The 18857-nt window shown below is 40.6% G+C and overlaps 1 protein-coding gene across 1 annotated transcript in view; it reads left to right on the forward strand.

The window, feature by feature from the left end:
- Positions 1-757: 757 nt before the first annotated feature.
- Positions 758-18857, forward strand: part of LOC137296666 (uncharacterized) — a 43298-nt gene continuing 25198 nt past the window's right edge. The window contains exons 1-15 of the mRNA XM_067828485.1: positions 758-830; positions 5973-6077; positions 7659-7892; positions 8536-8706; positions 9582-9716; positions 10048-10185; positions 11445-11582; positions 12488-12625; positions 13258-13395; positions 14815-14952; positions 15711-15848; positions 16664-16801; positions 17358-17498; positions 17924-18061; positions 18709-18846. Coding sequence (XP_067684586.1) covers positions 758-830; positions 5973-6077; positions 7659-7892; positions 8536-8706; positions 9582-9716; positions 10048-10185; positions 11445-11582; positions 12488-12625; positions 13258-13395; positions 14815-14952; positions 15711-15848; positions 16664-16801; positions 17358-17498; positions 17924-18061; positions 18709-18846 — 2101 coding nt within the window. The remainder of the gene's footprint in view (positions 831-5972; positions 6078-7658; positions 7893-8535; positions 8707-9581; positions 9717-10047; positions 10186-11444; positions 11583-12487; positions 12626-13257; positions 13396-14814; positions 14953-15710; positions 15849-16663; positions 16802-17357; positions 17499-17923; positions 18062-18708; positions 18847-18857) is intronic.

Raw genomic sequence — 18857 nt, forward strand, 5'->3', positions numbered from 1 at the left:
AAAAAGTACAGGTTTATCAACAACCGTCACAGAACTCGAGGATTCCTCAAGGCAGTTATACACGACCTTTCACCTTCACTTTCTCGATTAGCCGGCATTTTATCATCCAGCTATAAATATTTGTCAAGCAGCGTATAAATCAATCCAGTCACTCACATAATGCGTGTAGTACTATTGGTACTAGTGCTCAATTTGCATCCTCGTCCATTTGATGCAATACCATTCATTACCATATACATGATAAAGACTATCAAAAAGCTTTTCACACTCATTTGTATATATTCTTCTTGAGAAAGAATAAATGCAAAGTTCTGTCATAAGATGAATCAAGGGAAGTTGAACTTGATTGAATACGGGTGCCAGAAGTTTCCATATCAATGTGTAACTCACTTTGATAAGATTCAATAAACCGTAAAATAGCCCAGACATTAATACCGTCGTAAACCCGTTTGAAAATAAAATCCAGCATAGTCATTGAATCCTCTGACGTTTTCTGTATTCAGTACACTCCTAACGCGCAAGGCTATGTGTGAATAAGGTGGTGACAGGGGTGTATGCTACCTTCTATTCATTTCTGCATACGTTTCTATCATATGAAGAAGGTTGTGCTGTAGATGAACATGGAAACTGGTTCAGTAGGGTTAAACCACTACGCAATATGCAAACTCTTTTTCGGTGATCAGCGTGATTACTACCGGCTGAATTATCTGTGATGTATCGATACGAGCTCAATATGTAGTCCTGGGTGCTATTTAGGATGGATATATTCAGTTCAGTGATCCTCAGGAGTGTTTGTCTTGCCGTGGTGTTGTGGTCGTTCAGTACATCAGGTAGGCGTTGTCATTCTTCAGTATCCAGGAATAGCCTTGTGCTGTGTTCATGTGTATTGCCTTTCGTTCTGTACATGATCTTTTCCTAATAACATCTTTCAAAATACCTTCCGGAACACCGGTGTGCACCCCTTTAACTGTTGATTAGTTTTACTTATGCTGAATGCTCAGTGTGCTGGTATGTGTTCAACAAACAGTCTTGTCATTCTATCTGTCAGCATATGAATATGAATATCTGTCAGTCCAGTGTATGAATAAAGTCACAAATCCTCATAAAACATAATAATGGAACAATATCGAGAATATTATCTTCTGAAAGCTCGACCAGACCAGCCTGATTCGTAATATATTAGGGTAAACAGGACGAGGCCTGTCACTGGTCGCTGTATGATATCAACACAAGCATTTATTCTTTGCATGTAACAGTCACGAATGATAAATCGAAATGTAGACCATCAGTCACATTTCATTATTCCATACTTCCCAGAGAGCAGATACTACCTATTGTAACAGACTATTTCTTACTGACAACATTAAGTTTTCTTGATCATTTTGTTTTCGTGCGTGACTTCTATATAACATCGACACAAATACAAATGCACAAAAAGGTTCACAATCTTTTTACCTAAACATTTAGTCGGCGCTGAAACAATGCCATATTCATATCACAGATGCAATAGAAATACAGAATATCTCAACAGCCACACCTTCCAGCCGCGTACATTATTCCACCTGGTTCAACCTCTTTTATTCTCCTATTGTCCCAGTTACACACTGACATAGAATACACAGCTTTATCGTTTACTAGGGAACAAAGAAAATATTTGGTATACAGAATATATGTATGATCTCAACCGAATTCGTCATGTAAATAGCGTAATTTATTCCTGGTTTCAATCTTCACCAGCTCTGTGTCACCTTACCCTGTTTCACATAGTAAGTACTAGTATTCGCCACACACCGTCCTCGACAAGCTGTAAGCTGCATAAGAAAACATGGGTGACAATCTGGAATGAATATGAAGGTGAATAAGTGGGTGACCTCTCTCTTTCGACGCACGGTGAACCGATAAAAAGAATTTGGTTGAACATTGTATTGTAAGGTTGATCGCGGTATGGGAAACGTTGGTGGTATTCAATGTTGTACACAGCAAGCAAATACGCCCCGTTAGTTTATGTATCATGTTATGTAAATGTAACGTGCATAGGATTTTGTGAGAGGTCATGGTTTCTTTCACTGGTTGTAAGCTCACGTTCCCGTGATGGAGTGAGTGAGTGAGTGAGTGAGTTTAGTTTTACGCCGCACTCAGCAATATTCCAGCTATATGGCGGCGATCTGTAAATAATCGAGTCTGGACCAGACAATCCACTGATCAACAACATGAGCATCGATCTGCGCGACTGGGAACCGATGGCATGTGTCAACCAAGTCAGCGAGCCTGACCACCCGATCCCGTTAGTCGCCTCTTACGACAAGCTGAGTCGCCTTTTATGGCAAGCATGGGTGGCTGAAGGCCTATTCTACCCCGGGACCTTCACGGGTCCGTGATGGAGTGAGACTGATTCACGTGTACAATATTTATTAATATAAAACTGGTACACCCTGTATTATATTTGTTGGTGGTTCACTTTTAAAGGGATACCTTGCGAAAGCGGAAATGGGTATTGTCGGCTATATATTAAAAAAGTAGTTACATGAAACATCATCATAAAAACTAGCATCCAAAGGAAACGCCACCAAATATTTTTCTGGTCTAAAATAAAATTGAAGCAAAATATGGTAATTCTGTATGTTTCATTGCAAAAATCAAACGTTCTGTAACAATATTTTATGGATAACAAGAAGAAAAATGACGCAGCTCATGATCTAAGACACTGAGGTGCATTATCCAGTATTCGATCGCCAGTGCAGAATCGACTTGGACTTTCTGGGTAGCACATATTCTTCAATGCCACCTCAAGCTGTGATGCAGGTCCGAACCCGGCGTCAAACTGAGTAACTGAGTCCTCTGACGTCTTTATTCGGGATCCGACGCCATTTTTTAGCAAAGCAGCTACCAAAGCGTTCCTCGCCAATGGCTGATTTTGGCGTTTCCGAATATGACCTCCCAGTTATTCCCAAAGGTGCTCAAGTGGTGACAGATCTTGAGGAGCTGGAACTTGCTTCCGGCACCAAGGTTTACTCTTCGTCAGTTTCGCTGCTGCCAGTGTGGCACTGTCCTGGTTTATCTCAATCTAACACGTCGGTGTTGCCGAGACAGCGTCATGCCCTTGAAAGGTCGATCGACACAGAGGCCATACATGTGGAGTCGTCTGGTCACACTATACCTGCTGACTGGATGTCCAATACTGTCGGCACTTGATGGCATCACAGTGGCGTATCACAGTGACGTATCGGTCCCTCCAGCGCAACACCCATAAATACAGGTCTTCATGCTGGGTAGAGACCTTCAGTCTGTCACTCTGTGGCCTGTCTGCAGTACTGCCAGTCTGTCCTAGACGTATGACAAGTCTTTCGAAGGTGGATGTGCAGCCTCTAATGGTCCTAGCCACATGCTCTTGTGTCTGTTCCATTTGTAACATACCGACTGCCGATTGCTCTCGCCCTCTGTTCGGGTATTAAACGATTCGCGTTCCTGGTTGTCAGTCGAGTATAAACCTGGTTAGTTTTTATGCCCTGATTTGAAACAGGTAACTTTGTGCACTGTTTACGTTTTATTCATGTAAATTCGCCTTTTTCCCACAAGATAAGAAATGCAAGTGCAACAGTTCACTGGGAACAGACATGTTGTGTTCGAGATCTGTGTTTTTGGCTATTTTCAAACAGACTGACAATTTATTTTAAGAATTTACAGTCGTTTTTATTGTGGCAGTGTTTCCTTTGGCCGATAGTTTACTAAAATATGTTTATTGTAGAGGCGTAAATCGGCTAATTTGAATAGGTCCTGCATATAGATCTCACAGATGTTACGTTGTTCAACACACGGCAGTAAGTTCAAGGATGATCATGATCTTGTCTCAATATAGTAATACAACCGAAGAACAGTACCGCTCAATACAAGAATGCAGATATGTGTGTCCGTGCATGCGCGCGTATGTGTGTGCGTGCTTGTGTACGTACGTACGTAACGTACGGATTTATTGACTATGCACGTGAAAATATGTCAGTCTGCCTCTCTCCTAAAGTCGTATGATTATGGTCACTCATATGGCCACATATTTATTGTTGGCAATGTCGATAACTTACTCACTCACTCACTATCTCAAGAGACACACGACTTTCAGTTCCAAAACTATTTATTCAAAATTTTGTATTGTAACTGCGTTGTTATAGACCCAGGGCTAACCCAAAGTTAACCCCAAACAACTTCTCACTGAGCGAATGAGCGAAATTCTATTTGAAGCACATTGACATTATTTAAAGAAGTACATCTATTCAAAATTAAGGACCAACCATTATCAATATCACTATGTCATTAAAGTTAATGCTAGATACAAATACTGATCTCGTGCTGTTGAAAATACAATAAACAGCTTTACAAACTGATCCTAAAGCTATTTTGGAAAATAATTATTTTCCTATATTAAATTGCTGACGCCACACAGTCCTGTAATGTCAAGAAAGCTGCGGCTTTGTCGTAAACTATTACCACGTTATTTTGTAGGAATCGTTAGCATAACGTATCCAAAGTTGACTTTCTAGTATGTGGGTAATGCGGTTAACTACACATTAGTCATCATTAGTCATCTCAGTGGAGTATGTAACTTGGTAACCTTTGGATAATGGCATGCCCTCAGAAAATATCATATGAAATATGCATATAGTATTGGATGACTTCTCGTCATAATCAACAGAGTTGGATTGCTTGATTTATACTTAGGTGGGGGTTGTTCAGCACACCACCATATAAGTCTTTCAAAAACATTCAAGCTGGCTCTATTTTAATTATCTTGCAAGCTGACACTTGCGGGACCTTCCTTTATTTAGTTCGAACCCTTGGCATCATGCATGAATAGGTGAAAATATTTGAATAAGTTATGTGCTTATGATTGCAACATCTGACAGAGTCACTTTAACAAGCGATTGCAGTTTCATATTGCCTTTTCATACACTTTCAATAGTTTGAGTCAAGCCGACTTCTCCCTATCCCTATGTTCATAGAAAAATGTTCTTCCAAAGGTTGTTTCCTGAAATTCGTGCTGCATTTAAATTTATTGCAGATTTTGCGTTTTGGGAGGAGTACAATAAAAAAGGGGTCAAACAGCTTTGGGATCGTGAAGTTGAAACATAGCAAGATCAATTTGTTTGACAGATAATATATAGAAAAATCAAAATTATTATTTCCGAGGCCGACTACTTTTGACCGACCCACGTATGCCGATAGTCATTGAGTGGCAGCCGCATGCCGTACTTACTCTTGTGTTATGTTTAGACACACTTTTTGGAAGGTACTACAAGGTACTACAGCCCAATGACCCTATACCTTGCGGACTCATTTTCTCAAGCATATAAGGGTGATCGAAATCTTAAATCTAAACGGAAGTTAAGAGAAGAGGGCAATCTTTAATTATCATACTGTTTTGTTGGTTTCACACGAAGAGTCTAGCCGACTTCTGTCTGTCCAAAAGACACTAAATGTTTCTAGCATAGTTTGTTGGTTTCACGCACACTTTTTCTCATTTTGACTGATTTCCGGTTAGCGTTTTGCTTCAAATTGATAATCAGTTCGTAGCAAGAGGCATACAGTACATGTAATGTAAGTGACAAACACTTTTCCTCATCCATAAGACAACTACGTTTATGACAGACACGCGTATAACGAACATACGGATGTAACGAGTACTTTTTCGTCCCTGTCATATGCTGTACCTTTTATTCGAAAGACGGATAACTGCAGTTTATTCGAAATATATTCATTGGTTCCTTTAAATTCGTCATAACCAGATTTTCCTGTTTACGGTGAAACCCGATCATTTGCACGTTTTCGATAGTGAGTGAGTGAATTTAGTATTACGCCACACTCAGCAATATTCCAGCTATATGGCAGCGGTCTATTCTTAAAAAAGTCGATAAAAATTAAAAACCAGATAACAGGAAATCCGAAAACACTGTCAACAAATTGCTTCTATTTCTTTGTTGCAGGCCAGGACACTTGCCATTGTTTAAACCCTACCCAGTGTTCCACTTTCCGGGAGCAAGGATGTTCCCCATGTCAGTCTCCTTGGTGGGGACCCTACTGTCAAGCACGTAAGCTGAAGATACATCATTTAACTAAAGAATTTAGCCTAACATACGCTCAGGACATAAAAGCACGTATGTCATACCCCAGTAACTGATAATACTTTGTCAGAATTTTTAGCACTGTATATTCTAAACTGTACACGAATCAGAGAGCTATATGTGGACAACTAGGGGCGAAAACTTAAATTTTACAAACGTTTCATTAATTGGGTGGTGATGGGAAACTGGACCATTATAAATGTTAATGATATCCATTGTGAGTTGACAGAGAATGTGGTTTGATTCGAAACTTAAGTGAAAGTATTTTCAGAGTTGTTATCAAATGACGCAGAATCATAGTTGTTACCGTTACTAAATTTTGAATATTTACATCTTTTGTAATTTTTATTTATTTATTTTTTGAAAGGGAAGCAGAAATGTGCAAATGATCAATACAATTCATCACTCGTGTTTTTTTTTAATATGGAAATGCTCAACGGGTCTAAGTCAATTGGTTTTAGCCGATGTAAGCTCTAAACAGATTCTCCACGTACTCAGCTCGTTTTTATACCAATATATTCAACATAGAATACTCAGATTCTGTGTAATGTCGATATGGTGAGTGAGTGAGTCTAGTTTTTCGCCGTTCTTAGCAATATCAAAGCAACATCACGGCGGGGGCACCAGAAATGGGTTTCACACATTGTGCCCATGTTGGAAACGATGCCGGTTTCTTCGACGTGACAACGGACGCTTTAACCACTAGGGTACCCCAGCGCCCCATGTCGATATGGAGAGGATCAACTGATAAACAATATAACCATACCTCAATCCTGTACATAGTTAACTATGTTACAACCAAAACCATTACAACAAAGTGATGTAACGATTTTTTATCCCGACCACTTGCGATATATTTTTTGGGGGAAATGCGTACAACGGTTACAACGAACCAAACTTAATTACTGGCCCAACCAGTTCGCGATAACTGTAGATATTTCCGGTCACGATATGGCTGCAAAATTGCCAATCTGACAATAAAATTAACTCACTCACTCACTCACTCACTGTCGCACGATCGTTTCGAACCAGAGTAGGGGTGGTGGGGTAGCCCAGTGGTTAAACCATTTGCTTGTTTCTCGAATACCCGGGTTCGATTCCATCGATACAATGTGTGAAGCCCATTTCTGATATCCCCCGCCGTGTTATTGCTGGAATATTGCATAAAGCGGCGTAAACCTAAACTCACTCACTCGAACCACAGTAGCTAAAATGCGTTAGGCGGGGCGGTGGGGTAGCCAAGCGGTAAAAGCGTTCGCTCGTCAAACCGAATGAATTTCTGGTGTTCCTCGCCGTGATTGAACTGGCATATTGATAATGTATTAAAACTACAAAACGTTCCTTTGTAATTTTAACCCCCCCCCCCCCCCCCCCCCCCCTAAAATGTTAAAACTACAATAGGTTCAATTCCTTTGTAATACAATGATTATTGAGCCCTTGGCAGATCTTTAAAGGCAACTGAAGGCAAATGAGAATTGAAATATGACTAAAATCCATGCCGCATTGTGGGTTTATTCGTTTAAACGTACATATATTTTGTGTTACCAGAAAACATAGCTTACTCCCAGGTCACCGAACAGAAAAGCGTGTACATTGAGTATGACGGATTGGGGAACATCGTCAGTATAGGCAACAGCAACCTCGCAGTAGATGGCAGCACGGCTACGACTGATATTAGGACCTGTGCTCGGACGTTACGATATACTACAGGAACATATTTTACCCTACGTCTAACTTCATCGCCCCGGATCGCTGGCATACGGGCATATTTCCCTATCGCAGGTAAGTATGATCCGCATGAAGAATTTGCCATTTTTATCAGAGAAGATCCGGGCTAGAAATGACTTTCTGCAACTCCATGGATCGGGTGGTCAGACTCCCTGACTTGATGTGTGTGTGGTTGTTGCATGTCATCGTACCCCGTTGAGGAGATGCTTGACACTTGCCATCGGTTCCCAATTGCTCAGATCGATGCTCATGCTGTTGATCACTGGATTGTCAGGTCTACATTCGAGTATTTACAAACCGCCGTCACATGGAGGGAATAATGCTGAGTGCGGCGTAAAACTTAACACACTCACTCACCCCATTTAGGATATCGATACGGGTGATGTCAGTAACTTGATTGTTTGATCCAAATCCGATCCTTTACAAACAACCGTAGCTGGAATACCGCTGAGTACGGTACTAAACACAAAGCAACAGCACAGAAACAAAGAAACTTGTTTGTGTGCGATTTAGATTGTTGTGGTGCTTGGGTTTTTTTTAACTTTTAACATTTTTGTTTTCGTTTTTTGGATTACCGGAAGGGGTGTTATGTGTCATTTACATGTTTCTTGAAGTTTACATGAATCTTACGTCTCTGTTGGTTTAATGTTGAAGGTAGAATCACAAGATTTACATTACTGGCCTTTTTCTTCACCAGGAGATTCACTGGAAGGTCTCCAGATCCTTGTGGATGGCGATCTGTGTTTCGAGTCCACCACAGCGACATTGCCAGTGGACATACCGTGTACTTCAACATTGATAGGGAGTAACATCACACTGTACCTACCTCGTGAGAGATACCTCTCGGTGTGTGAGATTGAAGTCAACGGTGAGTGGAAACAAGACACCTTTCTTATTAACAATGTCCTCAGATGTACAGTTGTACGAGTTGATGATTGATTCAAAGCGTTTGGGTGAGTGAGTGATTTTAGTTTTACGCCGCACTCAGCAATATTCCAGCTATATGGCGGCGGTCTGTAAAAAATCGAGTCTGGACCAGACAATCCACTGATCAACAACATGAGCATCGATCTGCGCGATTGGAAACCGATGACATGTGTCAACCAAGTCAGCGAGCCTGACCACCCGACCCCGTTAGTCGCCTCTTACGACAAGCATAGTCGCCTTTTATGGCAAGCATGGGTGGCTGAAGGCCTATTCTACCCCGGGACCTTCACGGGTCTCAAAGCGTTTTGGTGATATGGTGCTTGCATCTTGGCACCCGTTCGACAAAGAGTGCTGTTGTAGTGGCCAGGCCAAGGATTCCAAAACAGAATGTTTCCAGCATTCGTATTTGCAGGGAGATGACATTTAGTTCCATTTTAAGCGTCCCGGGTATCCTCCTGTTGCGATCAGGCTTGAACGATATACCTATTTAGGTAGTGAAATGAGACGTGATATGTATCACACATGTATTTAGAGATTATGTTCAATTGTCCTGTGCATCGCCTTTTGGACAAGTAATATATGTTCCCGTGTTTCTTCAGTTGAGCGGCTGACTTGTCTTTGCACCTGTTTGTGACGGTCATAATTTGGCGAACTCTTCAGTTCATCATTGTTTGAAAGTCATTAATATACATGTGCTCATGTTATAGTTGAAATCGCTTTTCACAAATATTTCTCACGGATGTGGAAAGAGTTATGTCTGTTAAATACTGGTATCATGGTTGCGAATGCACTCTGTATCCTGACTTAAACTTTCAGTATGTGGAGATGGGTGGTATGGCGCCCAGTGCGAGAAGCGATGTACATGCAAGGAAACTGACCCTATATGCAACCCCATCAATGGTGCTTGTCCTTCCGGTTGCCCAGATGGCTATGGTGACGTGGACTGCAAAGGTGAGTAGTGACTTCGTTTGATTTAAGACGAAAACGCTTTGATCTATTTTGGTCTGTGTAAAGCTAAAACAATATTTATTTCTCATTATACGCGCACATGAATTGCCTGATGTTATACTATCGTATCGTAACAATAATGTTATTACCTTAAACACACACAGTTCTGTGACTATGGGACAGGTTCCATTGGTTGAATGCAACATAACAATTATCATTACGATAGATGTTAAGGTACGGGACTGATGGTTGAACGAAAGAACTAATTCAGGTTGGGCAGGAGAAAAAAAGGCGATTATTATGTCATGTGTTTATGATTGTGTTTATGATTCAGTATGTGCCGATGGCCGTTACGGCACCAACTGCTCCGGTGTATGCGGCAACTGTTTAAATGGGGTGGTATGTGAAAAGACGACTGGAGAATGTCCAAACGGCTGTGCTGTGGGGTTCTTCACGTCAAAGTGCAATACACGTGAGTATACCTTGAACTGATTTACGGACGTTGTACGTGTGACACTGTGTGGCAAGGCATATGTCAGCATTGGTGTTGTTTAGTAATGTTAGAAATGCAATACATACATTTAATAACAAAATACAAAGTCGTACCCAGCTTTGTGAACGAAGGTGTGTTTTCAGTATATGACCTCCATAACTGGCTTAAATTTCTCAAGTTCCATATACATGCTGTAATTACTGTTGTAAACTATTAATAGTTTTAAATGTTTGTTGACGTTGGCAGGATTCTGTTTAGTTGTGAGAACCTGAACTTGACTGATCGTGGTTTATACATTGTAGTACATGGTATTTGGTTGGCATACTAGCAGCTGGAACACATGGCACTTTGCGTGGATAGCAACAGCGTCTTTTATTGTCTTTAACCCGTGAATATCCGGGTTAGAATTGGTCTTCTCGTAAGAAGCGACTAACGGGATCGGGTGGCCAGGCTTGCTGAATTACTTGACACATGCCATCGTATCTCAATTGATGGATGTTTCAGTGGCATAGCTGGAAGTCAGATAGAACGAATACGGATGACAACGCTGTGCTCTTGAATTACAGAATGTGTCTTCCATATATATTTATTCTGTCAGTTGATGGATGTTCATTAAATTGGTCCCTGGATTGTCTGGTCTCAATTACTGACAGACAGCCACCATACAGCTGGAACAGTGCGGCGTTAAGCAACAAACAAACAAATAAACAATTATGCTTCTGGCATCCTCTTCAGGCGAATCAGGATCTTGAAATACCTCTGAAACGTCGGCCGAAAGAATACAAGTAGTATCTATGTTATGGAAAGTGTCATATATTCAATGACATTGGTTACACATTGCCATTTAGAAAGTGGTCAAATGTAACATGTGTCATATTTTTTGTTATAACACTTTCTTCCATTTTCGTGGAAGTCGCGGTGGCAGAGCGGGTTAGACGGCTGACTTTGTGTGATGGCGATTAGGTGTCTGACTCTGTGGGTGCGGGTTCGAATCCCAGATGAGACTCAACCTAAAAAGCACTAGAATTGGTATTTTACTAAGAAAGTGTAATCCCTAATATGGCATGTTACTTTCAATGACTTTGTATCATAAAGCCTGGCACAAAAATACATGTACAAGAAAATCTTTAACCCGAGCAAAGTTTTCATGCCACATCTATGATCATTTCGTAATGTCTGTAACAATATATGAATGATCAAAACAAAACCATTGAAATTAACCCACAATATCCTTTCAGAATGTAGCGATGGAAGATTCGGACCTCAGTGCGCATCAGTGTGTGGGTCGTGTCAGAACAAGCAGCCTTGTGACAAGCAGACAGGGGCGTGTCCTACTGGGTGTGCACCGGGATTTTCCGGAATCATGTGTTCGACACGTAAATACACGTTATTACTTTTCTGATAATATGCTTGGCTTGCGTGGTTCATAACTGTCACGTCCAGCTACGACAGTGAAAACAACTTGAACTGTCGCTTCGAGCACCCGTTCCACTCGTCTTGAATTAAAGTACTTTAGGTTTGAATCGACCGTTCAAAAAAAAATTAAAATGAAGGTTTCAGTATTTTAGTATCCTTACACCATTCTTCTTGAACTGAGTCACAAAAAAATACAATACAGATAGAATTAAGAATACGCAAACCTGTTGATATTTCGTTAACACAAAAATATATTTACTTATTTTTTATTGGTTACAAGTCTTTCTCTATTTATTTCTGTATTCGTTTTTGCGCTTTTTATTTATTTATTTATTTATTTATTTATTTATTTATTTATTTATTTATTTATTTATTTATTTATTTATTTATTTATTTATTTATTTATTTATTTATTTATTTAAATGTTCTTTGCCACAGGCATGTGACCACAGGTTTTAATTCATAGTAATATCTAAATTTCACTGAACAACGTAGGTCCGATGGTGCCATGCCTGTCATGCCAAAACTCATTCATGAGTGCAACTGTATCTTTGTTAGGTTCCGGTCATGATGCAAGTTTATGTCTCGTGTTCCGTCCCATTCAAGGACACGTGAAGATCGGACTAGAACTGTCTTCAGCAACCATGCTTGCCGTGATGGGCGACTAACGGGATCTCGCGGTCAGATTCTCCGACTTGGATGACCTATCTCGCACACTAGTTGCTTAGGTCGACGCTCATGTTGTTGATCACGGGGTTGTCTGAGTGCAGCAAACGTACCTGACACCCATTCCCATTTTGTTTTTGTTATATACAGCTGTGATTTGGGTCTACTCAGCCCTATGTGTTATGTTTCGTGTACCCAGCTTGTACTGCCGGAACGTATGGGACCAGGTGTCAGTTTGCTTGTGGACGATGTCGTAATGGTGACATATGTGACACGGTGACGGGGATATGTTTCAAGGGATGTGAAGCTGGGTGGACGGGCGTTACGTGCAATACAGGTAATCATTCTACGTGTCACTGTTCTATTTGGCTGATCTATGAGCTGGAGCCGATCGCTGAAATATCTTGTGCTGTGGAGATTAATTGCACGTACGCAAGTGAGAAAGGCTTAACCCCTTTAGCAACATCATAGCAATGTCACGGAGGGGACACGAAAAGTGTGCTTCACATGTTGTAGGCATGTTGGGAATCGAACTCGGGGCTTCGTTGTGACGGGGGAACGCTTTCACCAATAGGCTACCGAACCGCCCCTATATTAGCACCATATTACGTTACTATATGTAAGTGCATATGCATGAAAACATATTATGGAAGAATTATTAGACAAATGCTTGTACGATACCAAATGTCAACAATACACATGTGAAGTCCATTTCCATATCACCCCCGTGATAATGCTGCTAGTCGAGTATTTGCTAAAAGCAGCGTAAAACTAAACTCGCTCACTAGCTTGATTAATAGAAATAAATGATTTTTACCATTCGCAGTTATGCAGTGATCACTTCAAATAAAATCCTTTTGGAAAACGATGCACGTGTATGTGTGTATTTCTGTGACCATGGTATAATCAAGGTTTCGCAAGAATCTTCAGTGTTGTTCCTTTCATCAGTGAATGTGTTTCTCTTGCTAGAATGTGGATTGGGGACGTTTGGTCAAGACTGTGTCCAGACTTGTGGACACTGCAAAGTGAACACTGTGTGTAACACTGCCAACGGATTCTGTCCAGATGGGTGCAGTCCGGGTTTTGCAGGGTCGATTTGTCAAACAGGTAGAACGATAAATGTTTGGTAGTTTAGGGAAAGGTTGTGTAACAGTGCAATAAAGGCATGTCTGTTGACAACATTAAGTGTCTGTGTACACACGTACGTTTTAATGCTTGTGGAAGCCAGCATACGTGCACATGCGTGGGAAAGGCAGCGTACGTGTACATGCATGTCGGAGCCAGCGTATGTGTACCCGCGAGCGGAAGCCAGCGTACGTGTACACACGTGTGGCAGCCACGTGCACATGCGTGTGGAAGCCAGCGTACGTGTATATGGGCGTGGTACTGTTGTGAGTAACAACCATCACCTTAATCATCCGGTACATTTGGTTGCTAGTTACGACCAACAATGGTTACTCGAAACCAGTTCTCGCCCATAAGTACAACGGGGGATCGCGTTGTGTTACGATTAAGTATTCGCTTTTAAGTTTGCATGTAAACCATCCGACAGGCGTGTTTATCAGTCAATGACCCACAATGTATGTGTGGCAAGGAAAAAAACAAATGACAACCCATATATGCAAGGCAGTACATTACCCACTGTTATGAATGCGTAGCTGGAACCACATTACTTGTACGTGTGGCGGAGAGGTATTCACTTAATGCACGTACGCAAGTGAATTGTCCATTTTATGTGTTTGGCAACACAGACGATGGAAGACTCATTGGCAATGCATTTATGGCAATGCATGTCGCTTTACATGAATGTGTTCACAGAAGTTATGCATTTGTATGTATGCCTGTGTGTGCAATATATGTCGATGAGCGAGCACTGAATTTTTGTGTTTATGTAAGCGTGCTCACCCTAGCCAATCGAAAGTATTTAATGCATTTATGTCAAAAAAACCCATACATTGTCGAGCAATGAATTGAGTAGTAATGTTTACTTCCCCGTGGTCTTAAGATATCACTAAATGAAAACTTACAATGAAACTTTTAGTTGTAGAAACATGACGGAAACCTTGACTTGTTACTTTCAGTTTTCTAAACTAAGCGGAAACTCTCATTGTCTGTCTCCGGATACTGAAACCTAGCGGAAACCTACATTACTCAGTATGCATTAGGTTTCTGCAAAAACCGGAAACTAAATTATTTTTGCTGTGACGTTTCTACATTGCATAACGGAATGCCAACCCTTCACCTTTTGTCCAGTGGCATACATTCTATGAGCATTTGTGTTGGTTCTTTTGTTTAGAACTGAGTGATATTTTATTACAATACAAGGCACCACTAACAGATAGAAAACATTTTAAAAAGTTCTCTGATAAAACAATTTTTTCACAAACAAGCTACATCTAATTTCTGCATTCATTTTAACTTACTTTTGGTAGTAATTTATGTATTTATTTTCTAAATTAATTTATTGTGTTTGACTTAAAACTGTCAATTCATTTATGAATTTATCATTTGTAAATTGTATATCAGAATGTCCATCCTTCACCTATGGGTCCAGCTGCAGCAACAGATGTGGGCAATGTAAAGCCTCAACACCTTGCGACAAGATAACTGGCTTGTGTCCTAACGGCTGCGAACCAGGGTATAAACGGCCTTACTGTCGATCAGGTAAATTAGTATTGACCAGCAACATAGTCAACACAGGCCCTCGCATCCTTACGAGGACTGGAGATAACATAAAATGAGACGGCCCCGCCTCGAAATGCTTCTCAGTACTGTAAATCATGATTTATTGCAATGTTAAGCATTTCGAGTCGTCTATCTGTTGTCGACTGATTGCGTTGTTGCTATGAAATTCTTTTTTTCACTTTTCACTTGCAATACAGTTCTGATGACAGATAAATCTGAGCAAAACGTCCATTTGGAGGAAACACTTAAAATTCGTATTTCACAGTGGTTGCATGTTTGATTTAATGTAAAATACCCATGTTGTAGCATGTGATGACAGGACATACAGCATAACTGCGATTCTTCCTGCATTTTTTGAGTATGATTTAATATATAAAATCCCCATGATGTAGCATCTGATAATGGGACATACAGGGTTAACTGCAAAATCTTCCTGCATGTTATTCAATATGATTTAATATTAATTCCCAAAGTAGCAGCATATAATCATGGCACATACAGGGTAACGTTTTAATCTTCCTGCATGTTATTGGACATCATTTAGTTTAAAATCCCCGTTATGTAGCATGTGATAATGGGACATACAGGGTTAACCGCGAATCTTCCTGCATGTTATTCGATATCATTCAATATAAATCCTCATGTTGTAGCATGTAATGTTGGAACGTACAGGGTGAACTATGAAATCTTCGTACATGTTAATCAATATGGTTTTCTATAAAACCCAAATGTTGCAGCATGTGATGATGGGACATACGGTGCCAACTGTGAGTCTTCCTGTGGGTCGTGTCGAAACAAGGCACCATGTGATAAAGTAACCGGAAGTTGTCCTAGCGGCTGTGACCCTGGGAAGACTAGTAACCTCTGCGTGGAAGGTAACGAGATACATCTTGAATGTTTAACTCGAATCTAAACATCGAAATAAGAAAGCAATAACCCCGGAACCAATATGCAAATTAGCTTGAATATTAGCTTTCTGTTCCACTCTGTTCGATAGTAACATTTTCGGAGCATATGTCATGACGGTCTGAAAACAAGGATTATGTACTGAGCAGTACTAAATGATGAGCCCAATGAGACCCCTGGTCTTCAGGGCCATGTTTGTCGAAAGAGGCGACCAATGCGATCGTGGTTAACACATGTCATCGTATCCCAACTGCATATATCGATGCTCATGCTGTTAATCTCTGGATTTGCTGGTCCGTACTCGGTTATTTACAGGCCATATACAGGTAGAATATTCCAATGGACATGTCAAGCTAGCAACAAAATAGATAATGACTGATCTATTTATGCGTAAAACTGTATATGTGTGTGTGTGTGTGTGTGCGTGTGTGTGTGTGTGTGTGTGTGTGTGTGTGTGTACACAGTTTATTAATATACTAAACTAAAATACTAAAAATATTTTAAACACCCAATATGATTAGACAATAATAAACTAGGTCAACCAGTATTAGGACTTCATTTCTTTCTGAAGATCCGATAGCTGAGTGAATTAGACCGTTGACCTGTCTCTTAGAGCGGGGGTTCGAATCCTGAATTGGACTCAACCCTAATAAGAAACTGTATAATTACACTTTCAAAAAATATTACATGACGTACGTTACACTTAAAAAAATAATAGATGACCTTTTTCCGAAAACAGCAAACACGTGTATTCACTTCAAACTTTTGATATTTATCACTGCAGATTGTGCGGAAGGTACCTATGGCTCCGGGTGTTCATTCACCTGTGGCCGATGTCGACCGGGTGTGGTGTGTGACCGAGTGGATGGTTCTTGTCCGTCCGGATGTCAAGACGGGTACAACGGGACGCTATGTGTGCAGAGTAGGACTTTTTTTTTTCACCTTGATAACATTATTGTACAATGATTTTTCAAACCGAATGATTTTATCATATATTGGAATGTTTTCATGATCCTGATAACGTCAATTTCTGCACTTTCGTTGATTCTTAAGGTCGAAAGCGTTATTCATTACAGATGAATTGCGCACAAATATCAGATAATATTTTTCTGTATAATATATTGGAATGAAATACCTCGTTTTATTGACCGCTTCAGTATGGTTTCTAGAATATTTTTGGCTTTTTACATGGAGGACCGAAATTCCATTGTCCATTTTTGACTAATCCTTAAAGATTCGGGTTAGAACTGTTCTTCAGAAACGCTTGCTTGTCGTGAGAGGCGACTAACGATCGTATCCCAAATGAGTAGATCGATAATGCTGATATTGATCACTGAATTGTCTGGTTCGTACTCAGTTATTTACAGACCACCGCCATACAGCTGGAATATTGCTGAGTGCGGCGTTAAACAACAACCTGTCAATTGCAATGCCTCGAAAAGGAGAAACTATGCTTCACCTGCACTGATTCATTTCAGCTTGTCCCAGGGGCACTTATGGTTTTAGCTGTTTCAAGAGATGCGGTCAGTGTCTTGACCTGGATTCATGTGACTTCGCTACTGGAGTATGTCCATCAACCGGATGCCGTCCCGGTTGGAGAGGGGCGCTCTGCAATGAAGGTAGAGCGCGTGCTATACATTGGTTTCTGTCAGAAATAAGGCTTGGGAAGTTTAGCAGTGTTAATGAGTTTTTAGATCCTGACACACTCGTTATTACAAACACTCATTCTCATAGCGAAATGCATCCTCGGAACGAGGCCAAGTCAAAGTTATTTTTGTTAAATGGCAAAAAAAATTAAAAAAAAAAAAAAATAAGAATATAAAAAAATGTTACGCGCACAAATAAAAGTGACGCGATGCACAAGGAACATTTCACTTTTTTATTTCGCCTTACACTTTCAAGCGTGAACCGCACTGGCTATATTCTGGGATTAACGGTCTATATTTCATGTACGAGTGACACAGATAAGTACTATTAGGCGTCCACGTCCTGTGTAACGTCAATATATGACTATGCGTTTACAAAACTGCCCTCGTGTTCCCAGTGTGCACGGGCAGGACCTATGGCAGCAACTGTAACCAGCAATGCGGCAACTGTAAAGACGATGACCAATGCGACAAGGAAAATGGACGGTGTCCCAACGGCTGCAAGCCAGGATACAAATGGGAACAATGTCAAACCAGTAAGTTTGTTTGTTGTTATTGTTGGGGCTTTGTTGCCAGCTTCGTCTTTTTGTTTTGTTTTGTTCGTTTGCTGGGGGTTTTGTGGGGGTAGTGTGGTTTTTCTTTGTCGTTTGAGAGTGAAATCTTTGAACATTCCCCAAACAATGTCTATATTTAAGTGTTAAAAGGTTATCTTAAGTTATAAAGTGCTTAAGCGTTTAAGCGCTTAAGCGCTTAAGCGCTTAAGCGCTTAAATGCTTAATTGATGCAAATTGCGAGTTTCGTTCTAATGTAAATCCACATATTTACTGTCGTGTTTTACATTGCCGCGTATAGGTTGACATATATTTTGAAGGTTGATTACGGCCTGCTATTACACGTACACAGTACTACTTAAATCGTCAAAACCAATGCTGAAAACAGACAACATACAGTAATTTACATATTCCCTCATATTGTAAGAAGGTCTGGCCCCAAGCCACACAGCGTTTGTAGCGTTACGGCCTATCGTAACGCTATGCTTTAACACGTGCTTACGAATGGCTCAATACTAAGAACGCTTTGGTTCTTGCCAAAGCATTAATATTACGTTGCATATAACGACAGCCAACAAGGCACTATGTACGAAAACCTTGGAATATCATCAAGCATACAACCACTCTTTCAGAATGCGACCCCGGAAGATATGGACAAGGTTGTAGTCTTGAATGTGGGAAGTGCAAAGATGGCGCTGCGTGCGATCACGTCACCGGATCTTGCCCAGACGGATGCGTAACTGGTTGGACTGGTGTTAACTGCGACAAAGGTACGGCATGT

The sequence above is a fragment of the Haliotis asinina genome, chromosome 9 (genome assembly GCF_037392515.1).
Source record: "Haliotis asinina isolate JCU_RB_2024 chromosome 9, JCU_Hal_asi_v2, whole genome shotgun sequence".
Lineage (NCBI taxonomy): Eukaryota > Metazoa > Mollusca > Gastropoda > Lepetellida > Haliotidae > Haliotis > Haliotis asinina.